At 41.2% G+C, this 18653-nt stretch overlaps 1 protein-coding gene and 2 long non-coding RNA genes across 10 annotated transcripts in view; 2 read left to right on the top strand and 1 right to left on the bottom strand.

Moving 5' to 3' along the window:
- Window positions 1-6560, top strand: part of LOC112677886 (uncharacterized) — a 142879-nt gene extending 136319 nt beyond the window's left edge. For all 3 annotated transcript variants that reach the window (XR_003147252.3, XR_003147251.3, XR_007413368.1), the window contains exons 2-3: window positions 1833-2044; window positions 5593-6560. This is a non-coding gene — a long non-coding RNA (uncharacterized LOC112677886). The remainder of the gene's footprint in view (window positions 1-1832; window positions 2045-5592) is intronic.
- Window positions 1-6949, bottom strand: part of LOC125752057 (uncharacterized) — a 101583-nt gene extending 94634 nt beyond the window's left edge. The window contains exons 1-3 of one of the 4 annotated variants that reach the window (XR_007413366.1): window positions 6828-6949; window positions 6342-6552; window positions 2190-2242 (exon numbers count right to left, since the gene is read on the bottom strand). This is a non-coding gene — a long non-coding RNA (uncharacterized LOC125752057). The remainder of the gene's footprint in view (window positions 1-2189; window positions 2243-6341; window positions 6553-6827) is intronic. The other 3 variants (XR_003147247.3, XR_003147248.3, XR_003147249.3) reach the window with 3 other exon arrangements.
- Window positions 6950-7153: 204 nt separating this feature from the next.
- Window positions 7154-18653, top strand: part of MDM1 (Mdm1 nuclear protein) — a 29166-nt gene continuing 17666 nt past the window's right edge. For 2 of the 3 annotated variants that reach the window (XM_025476662.3, XM_025476661.3), the window contains exons 1-5: window positions 7155-7321; window positions 8292-8406; window positions 12023-12369; window positions 13498-13632; window positions 17834-18001. In XM_025476662.3, the coding sequence (XP_025332447.1) occupies window positions 7304-7321; window positions 8292-8406; window positions 12023-12369; window positions 13498-13632; window positions 17834-18001 (783 nt within the window). In that variant the 5' untranslated portion in view covers window positions 7155-7303. Of the gene's footprint in view, window positions 7322-8291; window positions 8407-12022; window positions 12370-13497; window positions 13633-17833; window positions 18002-18653 lie in introns of all 3 variants that reach the window. The other variant, XM_025476663.3, reaches the window with a different exon arrangement.

Raw genomic sequence — 18653 nt, 5'->3', positions numbered from 1 at the left:
TGCATTTGGAGGTGTTTGTTATACAGCATTATTGTGGTAATAGATGAGTGACACGAAGTGGCTTGGGAATCCTTGGGAAGGCAGAAGAAGTCAATTCTAGGACCACATCACAGAACAGACCCACTAACACCAGGAAGTTGTAGAACCAGGAGATTCCTTGCTAAGTTACTAAACCACTGCTGTAAGCTCTGGCTCCCAAACTCTGTTACTCCTGCAGTAATCAGGGAGCTGCTGATGGAGCTGCCCTCTCAGAACCATGCTACTGCTACTCCTGCCATGATTTACACCATCACAACAGGTGCCTGGGCTTTGCCTTTCTCCCATCTAACTCCGTTTATGCTAGTGCTTCTCATCAGCAAAAATGTAAGTTATGCCTGACTTTCAGCTGTGAAGGGTCTAGTGGCAAAGGGCCTTGCAGCTTTCTGATTTCTGCAGTACATGAGGAGGAGGTTGGAATGGATTCGCAGTGTCAGCCTCAGTATCTGCCACCGCTTTGATTAACTTAAACGAGCATGATTCCTAAAACTTATTCTGCAAGTTGTGCTCAGTGATATTGAAACCATTTCTTTAAACTCATATGTGTGATATTTTACAATTGGGTCTATCACTCTCTATAGGATCGAACAGTATTCAATCACCAGAAGTTGAGAAACTGAAGAATGAACAACATGGCACTGAAATTTGATGAACTCATTGTGCCAGCAAAACCCAAATGAATAAGTTTGTTTATTTATTTATAAAGATTCTATTTATTCATGAGAGACACAGAGAGAGGCAGAAACACAGACAGAGGGAGAAGCAGACCCCTTGCAGGGAGCTCGATATGGGACTCGATCCTGGGACCGGGATCACACCCTGAGCCAAAGGCAGACACTCAACTGCTGAGCCACCCGGGTGTCCCCAAATGAATAAGTTTTAAAGAGAACCAACAAGTATAAGTCGCTAAGGAGAGGATAACTGATTTATGTTTTGAAAAATTCTTAGTCCCCTATTGATATTTGATATAGCATTAGTAATAGAATAGCAATTTCAGAAGGAATAATAACAGACTTTGGTCTTGACCTGAAGTTCTTAAGGTGCTTACACACTATGTGATAAAAGAATATTTCAAAATTTATTTTGGTGTAGTGTAGAGATTTGGAAGGTTCTTAGGAAGACCGTGTCCTCTGATCTGACCTTAAGATACATCTGGTTTCAAGTGGCCAGAGAATTAATGCTTCCAAATCTACAGAGTTAGCAATTCTAGAAACACTGTGTTCCTGTGGATACTTTCACAAAGATGGTGATTTAAGACAATAATCACTGAAGAAAAGGGAAGGCAATTTTTTGATAACAGAATCATCAACAGTGAAGGTGTTAAAATGAAAAGAATTTTGTGCCTTCATATTTTGTTCCCTGTGTCTTGTTCAGCAGAGGCACAGCATGTTATTATGGTATGTGAGGCTTGCACTGGCTTATGCCTTACTAAGAATTACTTTATTCAGTTATGGCCTTGTATGGCCAGGAGTCCCTCAAGCTCACAAAAAAAAAAAAAAAAAAAAAAAAAGAAAGAAAGAAAGAAAGAAAGAAAGAAAGAAAGAAAAAAGTACATGTTGTCAAGAGAACCTGGAGTCCCTCCAAAAGGTGCCCCATTGATTCAAAAGCCAGACACTTCTTTGTCAACAAAGGCATCCCATGGTGAAAAGTCTGGGGGATAAATTGCACTTGGCTCATTGGTGAGTCTTAATCACACACCCTGTTTATTTGATTCTTACTGACACTAATGTGAAGTTTCAGCAATTTTGCTTTTGAGACAGAATCCATTGATTTAATTTTGTCATTTTTCTTTTCAGTTGTGCAATCAGAAATTCATTCATGTGAGGAAAAAGCAGTTAAAACCTATGGAAAAAGGCCAAAGAAAGCGGCTGTCAGACTGATCGCTTTTTGGCAGAGGCTGAGATCAAGATTTACCAAGGAAAGCCCACGTAAATATGACCCAAGAGGAAGCGACAGAGCTCAAGAGCACTGCTAAGCCTGGAAACTGGAATTTCAGTTACCTTGCAAGGTATTTGAGAAGAAATTACATGTATGCAAACACAAGGCAAATGTATCACTGTGTTGATGGAACAGTAGGTTCTAAAACAGCTTTACTCTGATTTCTGGAGCAACAAGAGGAAAAAAAAAAAGACAACAGAGAGCAAGTAACTTACCTTTTTGGGACCCAGTCTTGGGCAAATGTTAGTTCTGGCCTGGATTCAGCTACCTAGGCCGAACAAAAGAGAAAGTGAAAGGTCCTGTAGATCAGGTGTTTCCCAGGATGGAACTTAAAAGCGGCTGTCTTATCCTGTCTGCTCTTTAGTCCCCAGTCTTGGATCAGACCTTCTGGCACTGGATTTAAAAGCATCTTCAGAATACCCAAGTGCTCACATTTAGCCCCTTCCTTGAATCCTTCTTTCCATCATTTCCTGAGCTCTTTGTATATGTGTCAGTTCCCTGATTCGATTATAATCAGATTGGAAGGCAGGGGCTAGGTCCTACCCTTCTTGGTATCTTCTTTCCACAACCCTTTTGTCTGCAGGTGTTCTGCTTATATGTAACACATTTTTGTTTGTAACATAAAGATATGGTTAGAAGCACATACAGATTCAACACACAAACACAAATTTGAATACAGATTCCCCAATGTTTCAATTGCTGCCGAGGAAATGATGGGAGATTGTTGGATTTGTGAAGCGGGTGATTTCCTGTTTTTAATAGAATGAGTAGTGTATTTATATTTTGAGTGCAAAGGTTGGTTTTTTTTTTTTTTAAGACTTTATTTATTTATTCATGAGAGACACAGAGAGAGGCAGAGGGAGACGCAGTCTCCTGGTGGGGAACCTGATTCAGGACTTGATCTCAGGACCCTGGGATCACAACCTGAGCCAAAGGCAGACGCTAAACCACTGAGCCCCCCAGGCGTCCCCAAAGGTTGTTTTTAAAGGATTTTGATATGTTTTTGTCTCTAAAAGAAGCAATAGTCTTATTGCAATATATGCAAATCAAAATGAATCTAGAAAGTGCCAGTGCAGTTATTTCATGAAGAGAAGAGCCATAACTACCAATTCCTTAAAGTTTTCACGTATTTCTAAGTTGAATGAAATGTTACCTTCATAGCTGCTGCTAATGGAGTTAGACTTGTGAGTGACGAAACAAATACCTGTGAATGATGCTATTACATACATCATTCTTTGTCTTTTATCCCGATGGTATACCATACACACTCGTCTATAACTTTTTTTTTTTTTAACTCTGTTAGCTCATAAAAACATGCTTCTTCCTTTTTAAGAGTGGGATGAGTGGAGGTTAATATGTTATAGTCTCTTACTTCCAATCTTACCTTCTAGGCTCTGCAGATCCTTTGGATCCTGCTAACTCCGTTAGGTCTGCTAAGAGAGGACACTAGAGACCAGAATACTTGCTTTTGCTTGCTGTTTGCTCTCAGCAGCATCTTAATGACCTTTTGCTCCATGGTAGTAGTTGGTTGGTCTCCAACTTTTCCTTCTCTCTCTTTCTTTCTTTCTTTCTTTCTTTCTTTCTTTCTTTCTTTCTTTCTTTCTTTCTTTCTTTCTTTCTTTCTTTCTTTTCTCTCTCTCTTTTTCTTTTTCTCTCTCTCTCCCTCCCTTCCTTTTTTTTCTGTCATTCCCAGACGCAGCCTCACTTTGTTCCCTAAGAAGCCCCAATACCAGCTAGGCTGTGACCCTTCTCAGAGGTCTCGCCAATTCCCTGAGGCTTCTAGGGAAAACCTCTGTGTTCCAGTAACATCAACATTTTGCTCTGCTCTTCTAACCTCAGAGGTATGAGCTGCTTTCTGGAATTACTATCTTGTTTTCTCCTTTTAGCTTGTTGAAGTTCTCCAATAACTCATTAACCAACAGTTTATATTAAGCTATCTTTTTTGAAATGCCTCTGGTAGTTTGTTTTCCCAGCCAGACCCTGATGGATATAATATTTGACACCTGAAGTGGGTCTGACCCAGCTGGATCTGCTGGGCTGGAAGTCCCAAGAAGCAGAGCAGCCTGCACTGTCAATTGGACCTGCTGCATAGCCTGTCCTTGTTCTGGGCGCTGGAGGAACCATAATATCTTTAATTAGGATGTACATTTAAATTATTTCCAAGTTTTGTTGCTTTAAACAATACAGTAAACAATCTTAAATGTTTTTCACAAGTGGGCAAGTATATTTATAAGATAAAGTTGTAAACGAATTATAAAAATAATTGCTGGGTCGAAAGGATTACCAAATTGTCTTTCATAGAGATGGTACCAATTTAATCTCATGCATATTAAAGAGAAATCTATTTGCATGAGAAATAGAGAAATCAACAAAAGGAAGAGGGAGCCAGGTATGACACCCCTGTCCTAGTAAGAGGGCCTTGGCTAGTGGAAGAGAGAAGCATATCTAGAATAGAATGTCATAGAATAACACAGAATGAAACCTATCATTTGAGGGTGACTTTCTGGCCCAGGCTCCATGGAATTCCCTTTGGAGAGAAGAAAGGCTAAAAAACAAATGGAAAAGCCCTCTAAGACACTGTGATACTCAATACAGGGTAACACAAAAATGCGAGAGAGGTGCCTTGTCACAGATCATAAGCAGGGTTGGGCAGTCCAAGGAGGCTTCATGCTATGCCCAGTGGAGACTTCAGGACTCGGCAAATGCGGCTGTGGTGACCAGCAGCAAGAGTGACACACACAGACAGATGTGTGGCTATTGGAATGAGATGCAGTGTTGCCCAGCATACCATACGTGGTGGCTGTAGGCACATGTGAGACACCTCCTAGGGATGCCCCAAAACACCCGGGTGGAACGCTGTAGGTTCTGGGGCTGTTCCTGCAGTAGCGGAGAGTGTAAAAGCTGATAAAACACAGGCTATAGACTCTCGTTTACTAAGGTTGTCCCTTTTTTTCATTTTTATGTCTTTCCCCCATTAATTTGAGTGGGCTTTCATTTAAAAATAGCAAAGTAGGGACGCCTGGGTGGCTGAGCGGTTGAGTATGTGCCTTGGGCTCAGGTGGTGATCCTGGAGTCCCAGGATCGAGTCCCACATTGGGTTCCTTGCAGGGAGCCTGCTTCTGCCTCTGCCTGTGTCTCTGCCTCTCTCTCTCTGTGTCTCATGAATAAATAAATAAAATCTTAAAAAAAAAAGTAAAGTACTCCTCTTCCTTGAGTCCTTATAACACATCTCAGCAAACCCAGGTTATGACTCAGATATTTTTACCATCTGCTGTTCTTGTCATTCATTCCGTGCTCAGCAGAGCTCCACTGCAGTCATCATGGCCCTTGTTTAGCAGACAGGCTACATTCTGCATGCTTGCTTTTACTGATTTCACCTCAGTATTGTGTCATAACAAAGTTGTGCATACAACCAGGGCTGTGTTTTTCCTACTCTGTGAGATCCGGGCTGTTTCCCTGCAGAGGACCTTCGTTTTATGTTCCACGGTGTCCTGTTTGTGCCATTCTTAATTTACACGACAGAGATGCTGTCATCACCAATTAACATTTATCAAGGGCCCCCTGGATGCATGGCCACATAGGGGCTAATTTAATATTCTCTTTGTTTTCGGATATCAGGTGCCTTCTTCAAATGAATTTTTAAATATCTCCATGATGGTGAAGAAGAACAGAGACATCAATTAGGATCCAGGGAGACGAGTCTTTGCAGAAAAGGCTTAGAGCATTCCTGGATAGCTATGACTATTTGGAAGTTTAAAAGACGGTATACTTTTCTTCGGTCAACAAATGACAAAAGTAAAGGCACTTGTCCTCGCGGTTTTTGGAAGAAGCCTGGCAGCGTTCCATTCAGGCATCTGCCCTTTGATCATCCCATTTTCCTCTATGTCAGTCCTTCTCATCATCAAGGCGGCGTCTCAGTATTTCTTCTGGAGGCTTCTTCTGATCATCTCTGCCCTCAAGGACAACTCCGTCCTCCAACTCCTGATGATCCTAACCTATTTTTTTTTTTAAAGATTCTATTTATTTATTCATGAGACACACACACACACACACACAGAGAGAGAGAGAGAGAGAGAGAGAGAGAGAGAGAGAGAGGCAGGTGGAGACACAAGCAGAAGGAGAAGCAGGCTCCGAGCAGATCCCGTGACCCCAGGGTCACGACCTGGGCCGCAGGCGGTGCTAACCGGCTGAGCCACCCGGGGTGCCCGGTGGTACTTTACAACTAAAACTTTAGTAGAATGACACGTTATACTATCATTGAATACAGAGGATGCTTCTCTGCAAGTGTCTTGGGCACCTGCCTGGACAATTCTGTCCTTCCCATCCTCAGCGTCCAGGCAAGTGCTCTGTCGATGGTAGAGAAGTACCTGCTGGCGACGGCAACAGTCCGTTCAAATCAGATGTATATTATTTTTTAAGATGAGTGAGAGGAGCGACAACGCGGACTCTTCGGGAACCGGGACCCGGGAGCCTCATTCATGGTCCCTGACGTGCAAGCTCGGCGCGCGGGTGGCGGGCGGCAGGCGGCGGGTGCGGGGCCGGGGGAGGCAAGAACGTCACCGGAAGTGAGCATTTTCTCTTGCAAGAGTCACAATAAATAAATAAATAAATAAATAAATAAATAAATAAATAAATAAATAAATTTTTTGGGGGGGGGCCTGCCTAAGCAATATTTCTTTGTTTGCCCGACCCTTTTGATGTGACAATACGTGGTGTAACATGCCTGTCAGCTGTAGGAACGGGTTCTCAGGAGAAGAGACCTGAACATTCTTTCATATCAGAAAAACAAACAAAAAAAACCCCATCAAAACCTACATTCCGATTTCGTCACAGATGCGGAATTAAGAACACACCTTCACGTTTTACGACGTCACGAAGCCGGCCCAGCGAGGCGTGCGACACACGCAGCCTACCTGCAGGGGTGACCCTTAGTCACACAGGACGCGCCCAGCGCTCTCCTCAGGACGAAGCTCCCGCGGGGCCCCGCCCACCGCCCTTCCGGGAGCCTCATTGGCCAGCCTTCCGCCCGCCATTTCTGTTAGTCCCCCAATTTGCGGCGGGAGGCGGGCGTCTCCGTTCCGGGCATTGATTGGTCGGATCTTAATGACGTCAGGAAGGCCTCCGAGTCCCGATTGGCTCTTAGCTCTAGGGGTGGGCGGGGAAAGGCGGAGCGACGGGGCTCAAGGCGGCAGGAGCGAAGTGCGCCGGCGCGTAGTCGGGGACGCCGGGCCGAGGCTTTTGCTAGGGAACCCACTGTTGTCGCCCCGCCCCCTCGGGGCTTTCTGTCCCGTTAACTGTCGGAGTGGCGGGGGCTCCAGCACCGGGCGACATGCCGGTGCGCTTCAAGGTGAGGCCGTGGTCCCCGGGCCCGAAGGCTGCTGGGGGCGGGGGAGGGGAAGGGGGGGCTCCCGGGCCCCGCGGAGCCCGGCGGCCGCGGTCCTGCACGACGCCTGGCTCCCGGTCCGCGCACACACACCCCCGAGTTGCAGCGCGGAAGCGTTAGGCCGTGTTGAGAGAGACCGATTTTGCAGGGGTTTTGCAGGAACGCGAGGCGGTGCAGGTGCAAGGCGAGCACTTTGCAATGAGATCGAAGGTGGCTTCACCTGGGGACACCTGTGGCCCGTCTCAGGGCTTACGCTTGCCGCCCCCCCCCCCCCCCCCCGCCCCGTCCCTACCCTTTAAGACCTCAAACTGCCTGCGTCTTTAAAAGGGATAGAGACGTGGGACCTTGACAATGCGAAGATAGGGTGTAGGAAACTCACACTGTTCACCGTCGCGCCAGAGTTCCAGGTAGGTGGTCGCCGTCGGGGGGTCAGGCACCCGTCGCCCCAACAGCTGGCCACAGCTCTCCCGCAGATCTCCGTCCTATTCTATCTTGGGGGCCTCTATCCAGAATGATGGGAGGGGACTCTTGTCTGTCTTTGGTTGACTTTTACGAAATTTCAAAAGGCACGAGGCCCTTGTTGGTGATGGTGTGTCCTCACTGAGAACTTAATCAGCTAGGACAATTATTGTGATGAGGATTTGGATGGTCACCTGTTATCAGACAAGAGCTCAGGCTTTGGAATCAGCCACCCAGCAAAGAAAAAAAAAAAAAAAAGAAAGAAAGGTGGCCACTCAGAGCCTCAGGTGGTTGTGAGGATTAAAGGATCAGAATAGGTGCAACCTGCTTAGCATGGGGCTGGATAAACAGCAGCTGGTGACGGGGAGCTCGAGACTGAACTCCTTGTCGTGGTTCCGAGGTCCTTTTTACCGATGCCTTCTTTAAAACAACAGCCATGAATTGCATCATGCTCAAAGTGTCTTTTGTATTACAGGGGCTGAGTGAATACCAGAGAAACTTTCTGTGGAAGAAGTCCTATTTGTCAGAGTCGTATAATCCCTCAGTGGGGAGGAGGTACCCATGGGCTGGACTTAGATCCGATCAATTAGGTAAGTCGAACACACTTAGCAGTCATCATGGCTTAAGTAACCTTGGGGTTACGTTTGCAGAATGATTAAAACTTGTGAAGCAAGGGGCGCCTGGGTGGCTCAGTGGTTGAGCGTCTGCCTTTGGCCCAGGGCGTGATCCCGGAGTTCTGAGATCGAGTCTGCATGGGGCTCCCTGCATGGAGCCTGCTTCTCCCTCTGCCTGTGTCTCTGCCTCTCTCTGTGTGTCTCATGAATAAATAAATAAAATATATATATTAAAAAAAAAACTTGTGAAGCATTAGTTGGCCTGGTTGGCTTACTTCTTTAACAAATATTCATTGAGGGCTTACTATGGGCCAGGACTATTCCCAGCTTCTAGGGAGAGAGCCTAGAACCAGACAAAGACCCAAACTATAGGGAAAAAACAGTAACCAGGTAACAATAAATAAAGCGGGGGATTTCAGGTTGCTACAGGCTAGCCTAGAGATAACTTGGGGGAGGGCAGGATTGGAGGGAATACATTTTAGCTCTAATGGTCCAGAAGGGCCTTTCTGAGAAGGTGATATTTGAGCCGACAGGTGAAGGCTGAGAGCAGACAAAGCTGGGGACGTGTCTTGAGGAAGGGAGACTTAGATTAAGTAACTTGCCCAGAGTTCAGAGCTAGTAAGTGGCAAAACCGTAATTTGAAATCAAGTCTGTCTTGTAGAAAGCCCCTGAATTCAAAAGCTGTACTTTTGTCATCCCATATATTTCCTTCTGGTATCCCAGGGAAGTCAGAGCCCTGGGCCAACCAAGGTTTCCCAGAGGATGGTAAAGGAGAAAGACTGGTTTTATTCTCCCTCACTAGACTTCAAGATTTCTCAGAGCAAGGGCTCAATCTTCCTGCCTAGTAGATGACACAGGGCCTTGACACACTCTAGTGCTTGTTGAGACTACTGTTTGAATGAATGAGTAAGCGTTTGACTCCACATTAGCTATGTGACGTTGGCAAACAGGGACTGTTTTACCGAGTGGGGTTTAGGAAGCCCATTGCACAGGATTGCTGGGAGAGATTAAATGAGATATTGCCTGTTAAGGGGCGGTGCGTATATGCAGATGAGTGCTTGGGGCCCCACATATGAGAGTGCGTGAAGTATGACATATATGTCCCCCAAATGTTAGGTATTTGAAGCCAAGAAAAAGACTTAATGGGAAATAAACATGATTTTCCCAAGCTTGGGAAATTAGTAAAATGAGGAGAGTGTTTCCAGGATTAGGTTGGAGAACAAAGGGAAGAGTGGGCTAAGTGGGTGGCTCTGGGTTCCTCTGAAGCATCAGGATCCTTTGTCCAGAGCCCGACTTCAGACACGGGATGTCCCTGCTTTTTGGGCAAGGTGGTACTCAGAATCCACCAAATGACCCAAAAGTCTACAAATTTGAGGCTCTATTAGATTAATCCAAAGTAAATCCTAAAGTATAGATATTCCACTGATGGCCCGTTAGAACACTGGGGAATTGGTTAACCAGATCATTGTCCCCGTAACATTTTAACTTAGATAAGCTACATTTGAGGGTGTGTTGAAACAAGAGTGGGAGCAAAGCCACTTTGGAGTATGGTATATTATGAAGGCAGGAACAGTCCAGGGGAGGTGTATTAATGGAGAATGTGAGGTTAAGGGGAAGGGCAGAGTGAGAACTCCAGGGTGTTCAGAAAGGGAGGTGGGAGGCTAGTGAGGAATAACGCTGGTTTTACCAAGGACGAGCTGGACGTTCTGTTAACATAGTGTATTTTTCCCCCTTAGTGTATTTTTGCTGGTGCTGGGAGAAAAGGCCGGAGTGCTTGAGAATCTTCCCCTTTCATTGTGCTCTTCCACCAGAAGCCTCTCTGTGTGTTAAAGTCTAGGGCAATGGCCCTCAAACTTTTTTGCTTTCATATCCCTTAAAAGGGTTTGGAAAGTCTTTGCATCTTTTCACATTTTCAAGTTAATATTTAAGTTTTTTAATCATAAGTGTAACAAATAGTTTCAAAGGATATGCTTTCTGGCATATTGAATATTGTGCATCTGTTTCACATATGCTTTGTTAAAACTTTGGAGCTGCCAGTGTAGCTCATTGAATTTATGGTAAATGTTCATCATATAATTGGGAAAGTCAGTCCTCCTTGGCAAACTAATCAGGCAAATTAGAATTCCTTTCTGTGAGAAAAAAGTCTGTGTTTTTCAATTGCTGTAAACGTGTTAGCATGTGTTAACATCTAGTTGTTTCATGTGACAACCCTCTGACTCCCGAATTTTAATTCTAAGATAGGAAGGTGTGGACCTGGATAAAATAAAGCACTGTTCCTTTGTTATTTGTAATCTCAGCCTTCTTTGCTTGGCTGTCAGATATTCTCTCTCAGTAGTTACACATGAATTGTCCCTTTGTTTGTCCTTCCCACTTCGGATAATTTTTTTTTATCCCGTGGGGCTGGCTGAGAGGTATGTCTTCCTTTTGCAAAGTGGGAAAGGGAACAAAGACTACAGAAGGCAGGTGCAGCTCTCAGGCAGACCAGTGTTGGGAAATCATATAGAGTTAGGATCTGCAAAATGATTCCCTTAAGCGGCCCATTTCTGCTTATCCCCCAGAATGTCTCCATATGCCTCCAGACACATATGCACCCAGTATGAAGACCACTAGTCTAGGGAAGCGTTGTAAGGGTGGGGACCCTGGTTCAATGGCCAAAACTCAGTGACAGGCTAGAGAACTGGGGGTTCTATGTCATTGCCAGATTTTCAGTTCACCTTCCTTCTCCTCCTTTCTAGTCTTACTCCTTCTTCCCCATCCTACACAGGCTTCTATTTAAAGAATGGCCCCAAACTAGGACAGTATCTCAGTGGCTGTCATTCCACAGAGCTCCTCTTACTTGGGTAGAAGGTTCAGTTTTTTGGACATTTGCTTGCCAGACAGAAATATAGAGAAATAGTATCTTAGCTCCTGTTAAAAGGGTTCATTCTCTTTAATTCCCAGGAAATCAATGCAAACGTAGAACCAAGATCCAGCATAATGACATCTCATCCCTTCTCTTCTTGGTCTACTGTGCATAAGAGAAGCTTTGTGAAAAGTTCCAAATTTTGACAGTACCAATGCCCATTGTTCTGTTAAGTAGCACAGGAAAGTAATTAGAAACGGAGGCAACATGTCCTGCTTGGCTTGCCAGGCCCGTCACGTTGTGATTCTAGTGACTTGTGTCAGGATAACTTGAACATTGTGACCCCGATTAAAAAAAAAATTATGTCAAACTTTTAGTATTTTTAAAAAGCAAAATTAAAGATTTTTATGTTGATAAACTTTTTTTTATCCTGCCACTCAAAGGACCTTGTACCTCAACTGAATTTTCAATTCCATTTCTTCTCTCATAAGTATTATTATTATTATTTTTAAATGTTTTATTTATTTATTCATGAGAGATACAGAGAGGCAGAGGCACAGGGAGGAGAAGCAAGCTCCATGCAAGGAGCCCGACGTGGTACTCGATTCTGGCACTCCAGGATCACGCCCTGAGCCGAAGGCAGCCGCTCAACCAACTGAGCCCCCAGGCGTCCCTTACAAGTGTTATTAAAAGTTGTCTTTGTAACTTTATACTTTGGTAGCTGCAATTTTTATATGCTGTATTTTGTAGGAATCACAAGAGAGCCAAGTTTTATTTCAAAAAGAAGAGTCCCTTATCATGACCCACAGATTTCAAAATCTCTTGAGTGGAATGGAGCGATCCCAGAGAATGATATAGTTATATCCCCAAAACCTGAAGCCCCAGAAACAGAATTGCAAGAGGCAGAACAAAAAGAAGATGTTACCCAAGAAAGGGTTCCCAAAAGAACCAGATCTCAGTCTACAGACTCTAGAGCTGAAGGGGCTTCAGATAGTGTGGAAAATAATGCGGATATAATAGCAAACCATATACCAGTTAAAGAAAATGAGGACCCGGAACCTTCCACTAAGCTTCATTCAGAAAATGTAGATAACGGGGTAGGTATACTCACGGTATTTCTTTTCAAAACCATAGAATCCTTTGTAAATTTCATCATTTCAGTAATACTATATTTTGTGCTTAAAAATTTTCCATTGTTGTTTTCTTATCTAATGTCTTAGAGAATATATATAGGTAAGAGGCTGTTGACTTTAGTTATTGGGAGTTCTGTTTTTAGTAGTTGCCATTTTGTACTGGTTATACTAAGATATCTCTTCATTGGATGGACAGCTTGCCTCTGGATTTTATTCATCATATATCAGCACCACAGTCCTAAGGGAGAGATCAAATTGAGACAGGAGAAGGAGAGTAGCAGGCCATTACCTCTGGCGGGGGTGGTGAGCTGACTTCTACGTGGGCCCTTTTCAATTTCTTATTGTGTAAACAAACAGAATCGCAATTGATTAAACGCAAAAGGAAGGGCAGTTCTGGCTGAATCTCAAAGATCTTGGAGTTCTGCTCTCTTATGTCACACCTGGCCCGCGGAACGTCCCTGCGAGCACATAAGCATAGGCTGCAGGGACCTGTGCAGGCTGCTCACTGCCTCCCGCATCTTTCTCCAGTGGATTGCTTCTTCCCCATTTCTTGTCCGCCAGAACCGCGGAGAGGCATTCAGAAGTGTTGGTGAAGAATTTGTGGCTTGTTGCAAAAACCGGGGGGCACAGTAGAATCAAGGAAGGTGACGTGTAAGTGGTGAGCAGGGGAAGGGGTGTCTCAGAAGCAAGGTGTGGATAAGGCAAGGTGCTGCCGTTTCTTCGTAACAGATTTAGTTATGAATAACTGGTAGGAAGAGATTGAATGAAAGGTGCTATCTTTTCGTGGAACGCACAGAAATTAAGAAATAAAATTCCTTGTAAGGAATTTAATTTTTAATTTAATTTTTTAAATTCCTTGTAAGGAATTAAAGGAATTTTCAATAGTTTGACAATTTAAAAGGGAGATTACTTCTCAATTGAAAAAAGTTTGTGGTTACAACGATGTGCACGTAGTTAACAATACTGTATACTTAAAAATTTGTTAAGAGGGTGGATTTCATGTTACACGTTTTGTTTTTTTTACTATAGTGAAAGAAAAAGTTTGAATAGAAACTTCTAATGACTCTGGGTGGGATTTTTCTTCCCTAACAGTTGGATAGAGTTCTTCGGAAGAAAGCAGGATTGACTGTTGTTCCTTCACGTAATATCTTGAGGAATTCTGAGTATCAAAGGCAGTTTGTTTGGAAGACCCCTAAAGAAACTGCTCCAGTTTTTGCCGCCAATCAGGTAGGTTAATGGATGTAATACATTTTTAAGTATCCTCTTCTGATCTAGTGATGGAGATTTACATGGAACTAAGAGCTAAGAGAAATTAGGTACTTAAGTAGGCCTGGAGGTAGGTTCTAGGAAAGTGAAAATGAGATTTTTTGCTAAAATCATTCTATTCTGATTTATAGTAGTGATAAGTGATATTGTCCTAGGCCACTCATGATCATTGTTGCCAAATCCATGACATCCACTAAATATGAGACAGGGTAATGAAACTTGATTCCTGGTAAGTTTCTGCATGCTGTGGGATTTTTTTGCTTAATAAAAAAAATTATTAGATTGGTCTTATTCTAAAATATTGTGTTTGTTGACTAATATGTTGCATGTTTTCTGTCTTGCAAGAAAGGCATAACTGCTTTGTATATTTTAGTAAATACAAAATAAAAGCAATGCAAGATACATAATCTTTTTTTTGTATCAAATGAGCAGTAATTAGATTTGTCAGTTTAACTACATTTGTAAAATTTGAAAGCTATGATGAGAACTAAATGTGATACTAGATTTCATTATACCTTTACGCAGTTTTTGGTACTGGACTACCGTTAACTAATAAATGCTCTGTTGTTTTACTACTATCATCATCTAAACAGTTCTTAGGCTCTTAACTCTTACTTCTTAATCATACTTCTAGGCCCAGGTAAGGAAATACTTAATTTAGAATAGCTGCAGAGGCCCATGGCAGCTTAGACTTTTCTTTCTCTTGATTTTGGCATTTTTCTTTATAAACCGCCCCTGCTCCCATACACCCTTATGTTCATTTGCTCCTCTATCTCAACATTCACTTACAAACATTATATACCCCTGAGCACTGAGAGGGTAGATTCAACAAGACAGTAATATCAGTAATCTTATACTAAGATGATAATACCTGTGATCCTGTAAATTGTGGCAGCATTGGGCTTGCTTACTTGTTATTCAATTTTCTAAAAAACTGAAATTTATATAACATTTTAGAAACATAAAATAGCATGAGGTGATGTGTGTATCCTTTGTGAATCTAGTAAATAGGAGCAGTACTTCTTTTGCTGGCTCACAAGTGTTCTTGAATAGTAAGTGTACCTACAAAATTACTTACTATTTGAAAATTGTAATTGTTCAGTTTTTGTAGAGCATTTCTCCTTTATCAGCTAAAGCTGATTCAAATCAAAGCCCCACTGATGGCTTTTACATATTTCAGGAGAAACATTGTGCTTCAGAAATGCTCTTTTTATGGGGCCACAAGGATATTATGAAGTAAATCACTAGCAGTACCTTCACTTAGTAGCTTTACTGCTTTCATCAGTGAGGGTTTCAAATATTTTTTGGGGGGAAGCAAATGCTCTTTGTTGATTCAAAGCATATCAATTTTAGGGTCTGTAGTTTGAAGAACCATGTGATGGAAACTTTCAATGCTTGTTGATAGGGAACCTCTAAAGGAGCTATTTGGTCCTATTTTACCAAGCACCTGTTTTCTGAAAGGATGTCTTATATTAATATGTACAGGGGTCTGAACAACTTTTGGCAGAAAAGTTTTGAGGTTATACTCAGGAAAAAGATACTCTGCTTGGATTTGGTCTGAATGAAGATGCACTATTCAGCATTGTCAAGCAATAATATATCTCATTTGCCCTCCATGTCTTTTCCTTTTGCTTTCTTTGTAATCAGTGGTACAATAGAAACCATATTGTAAAATATTCAGGATAAATGAAAATGTTTAAAACTAAAAAGATAATAATTACCTATTTTTTCCCTTGCATTAAGCTAAGGATAAGCAAGCAAAGGACTAAAACTGAACAAATGAACATATCAGACATTCAAAATGTTGAGAATCTTTCTCTTTTTGGAGGAAGAAAAAAAGTTGATGTCAAGGAAGGAAAAAACCAGTAGAACTAACAGAATTGCTTGAAAAGTGAATGTCTTGTTCATATCCTTAAAATATGCCTATTTTACTTATCCCTTTACCATACTGCTGAGAGGGAGGGAAGGGGGGAGGGAAACTTTGAGGAGAAAAGATATGGTTCATTTTTTTTTTTTTTTTGGTTTAAATGTTATTTTTTATTATAGTAACTATTATTCAAAACAACGAGTGTAGAAAATTGATTTTTGGGGTTTTTTTCCCCTGCTTTATTGAGGTATAATTGACAAATAAAAATGATACAGTGTACATGTAATGTTCTGATCTGTATGTACTTTGTGAAATACCATAATCAAGCTAATTAACACATTTATCGCAGTTGCCTTTGTGTGTATGTGTGTGGTAGGATTTACCCTCTTAGCACATTTCAAGTATATAATATGGTAGTATTAACTATGGTCACTATGTTGTACCTTAGATTTCCAGAATTCATTGTGCAAACTGGAGCTTTGTACCCTTTGACAAGTGTGTCTCCATTTCTCCCGCTCCCTAGTCCCTGGTAACCACTATTCTCTGCGTCTGTGAGTTGCACTTGTTTAGATTTCACATAAGTGAGATCTACTGTATTTGTCTTTCTGTGTCTAGCTTATTTTACTTAGCATATGTTCTCCAGGTTCATCTTTTTTTTTTCTTGCAAATGACAGGATTTCCTTCTTTTTTTAAGGCTGAATGATATTCCTCTAATTGTATGTATCATATTCTTTATCCATTCATCTGTTTGTGAGCACTTAGGTTGGTTCCATATCTTGACTGTTATGCATAATGCTGCAGTGAATGTGGGAATGCAGATATCTGTGAGATACTGATTTCATTTCCTTTGGGAACATGCCCAGAAGTGGAATTGTTGGATCATATGGTAGTTCTATTTTTAATTTTTTGAGGAACCTTCATATTGTTTTCCATAATGACTGTACTAATTTACATTCCTACCAACAATATACAAGGGTTCTCTTTTCTTCACGTCTTTGCTAACGCTTGTCATCTTTTGTATTTTTGATAATAACTATTTGAACAGGTGTGAGCTGATAACTCACTGTGGTTTTGATTTACATTTCCCTGATGATGAGTGATGTTGAGCACCATTTAATATACTTGTTGGCTATCTGTATGTCTTTTTTGGAAAAATGTCTATTCAATTCCTTGCCTATTTTTTAATCGGATTGTTTGCTTTTCTACTGCGTTGTAGTTCTTTATTATTTTGGTTATTAGCCCCTTATCAGATATATGATTTGCAAATATTTTCTCCCATTCCATAGTTTGCCTTTTCATTTTGTTGGTGCTTTCTTTTGCTATACAAAAGCTTTTTAGTTTGATATAGTCCTACTTGTTTATTTTTGCTTTTGTTGCCTTTGCTTTTGGGGTCAAATCCAAAAAATCATTGCCAACACCAATGTCAAGGAGCTTACTGCCTATGTTTTCTTCTAGTTATAGTTTTAGATCTTATATTTGCATCTCTGACCCATTTTGGTCTGATTGATAGGGTCTAGTTTCATTTTTCTGCATGTGACTGTCAAATTTTTTCAACGCCATTTATTGAAGCGGTTATACTTTCCCAATTTTTGTCTCTTTTGTTATAAATTAATTGACTATATATGCACAAGGTTATTTTTGGGCTTTCTATTCTGTTCCATTGTTATTTGTGTCTGTTTATGTCCCTTTGCCCATTTTTAAAAATTAAAAAAAATTTTTTTAAAAAAGATTTTATTCATTTCAGAGAGTGAGAGAAAGCCTGCACAGGAGGAAGGGCAGAGGGAGAGGGAGACAGAGAATCCTTGAGCAGACTGCCTGCTAAGTGCAGACTGTGATGTGGGGCTCAGTCTTAGGACCCTAAGATCAGGGCCTGAGCTGAAATCAGAAGTCAGACACTTAACTGGGTGAGCCACCCAGGCTCCCCTCCTTTGCCCATTTTTGAAATCAGATTGTTTTCTGGTTACTGAATTGAGTTCCTTATATATTTTGAATATTAACCTATCAGATATAGCATTTGTAGAAATTTTCTCCCATTCCATAGGTTGCCTCTTCACTCTGTTGATTGTTTTCCTTCCTATATGGCAGCTTTTTAGTTTGATGCAGTCCATTTTGTCTGTTTTTGCTTTTGTTGTCCTTTTGATGTATATGAAATGACATTATAAACAGTCATATAATTTTACTTTTTTTGGTATCCTATAATTCAATTTTATATGTGAAATTCTTAAAGCAATTGAAAAACTAAGTTTTGTATATTTAACCAACAAAGAACTAAACTACAGTAATTTTTGTTTTAAGGTTTTCCACAATAAAAGCAAATTTGTTCCACAATTCAAAGGTAACTCAGTCATCCATGAAACTGAATACAGAAGAAATTTCAAAGGTTTATCTCCAGTGAAAGAACCAAAATTAAGAAATGATTTGAAAGATAACGGAAACTTTGAAGCAGTATCTCCTGAAAAGAAGGTATTCATCAACTCTTAACTTTAAACAAAATAAAAAAAATTATTTTAGACTCTACACATTTTCTTTTACCAAATGCTACCCGAAATTTTTGGTTTTAGCTAGTTTATTCATTTGTTCATTAAGTGTCTCATGTTCATTAAGCACTTACTGGGAGCCAGGCACTGGGTAGGTACTGAGAATACAATAACCACGCTAAGCCCCATGCAGCTCTTGTGCTGGTGGGGAGACAAAGATTTAATTAAATAAATATAATACTGTGGCAAGTGCTTGGCAATACAGCAGGTAAGTCTACCATGTGTAATAGCAAATAATTGGCCTTACAGTAATGTGAGCTATAGGGGTGACAGTAGAGATAGAAACACATACTTTAAATAATGGAAATCAAACACAAATATGCATATATACGTGTATTTTTAAGTTTTTAATTAATTAATTAATTTTTAAGTAGGTTTCCACGCCCAACATGGAGCCTACTTAATTACTACAACACAATTAAATGTAAATTTGAATATCAAAGGCAAATGTAAAAGAATTGTTTAATAGGTAGTAACATCAAGTTTATTTATTTAGATGTTTGTTAATTAAAAGTTTTTTTTTTCCTAGCCAAGGATATAAAATTTCTTTGTTGTAAAATGAACCAAATCCTGAGCTA

This window comes from Canis lupus, chromosome 10 (genome assembly GCF_003254725.2).
Source record: "Canis lupus dingo isolate Sandy chromosome 10, ASM325472v2, whole genome shotgun sequence".
Lineage (NCBI taxonomy): Eukaryota > Metazoa > Chordata > Mammalia > Carnivora > Canidae > Canis > Canis lupus.
The sequence above is the reverse complement of the archived record's forward strand: the minus strand, read 5'-3'. Positions and strand labels throughout refer to the sequence as shown.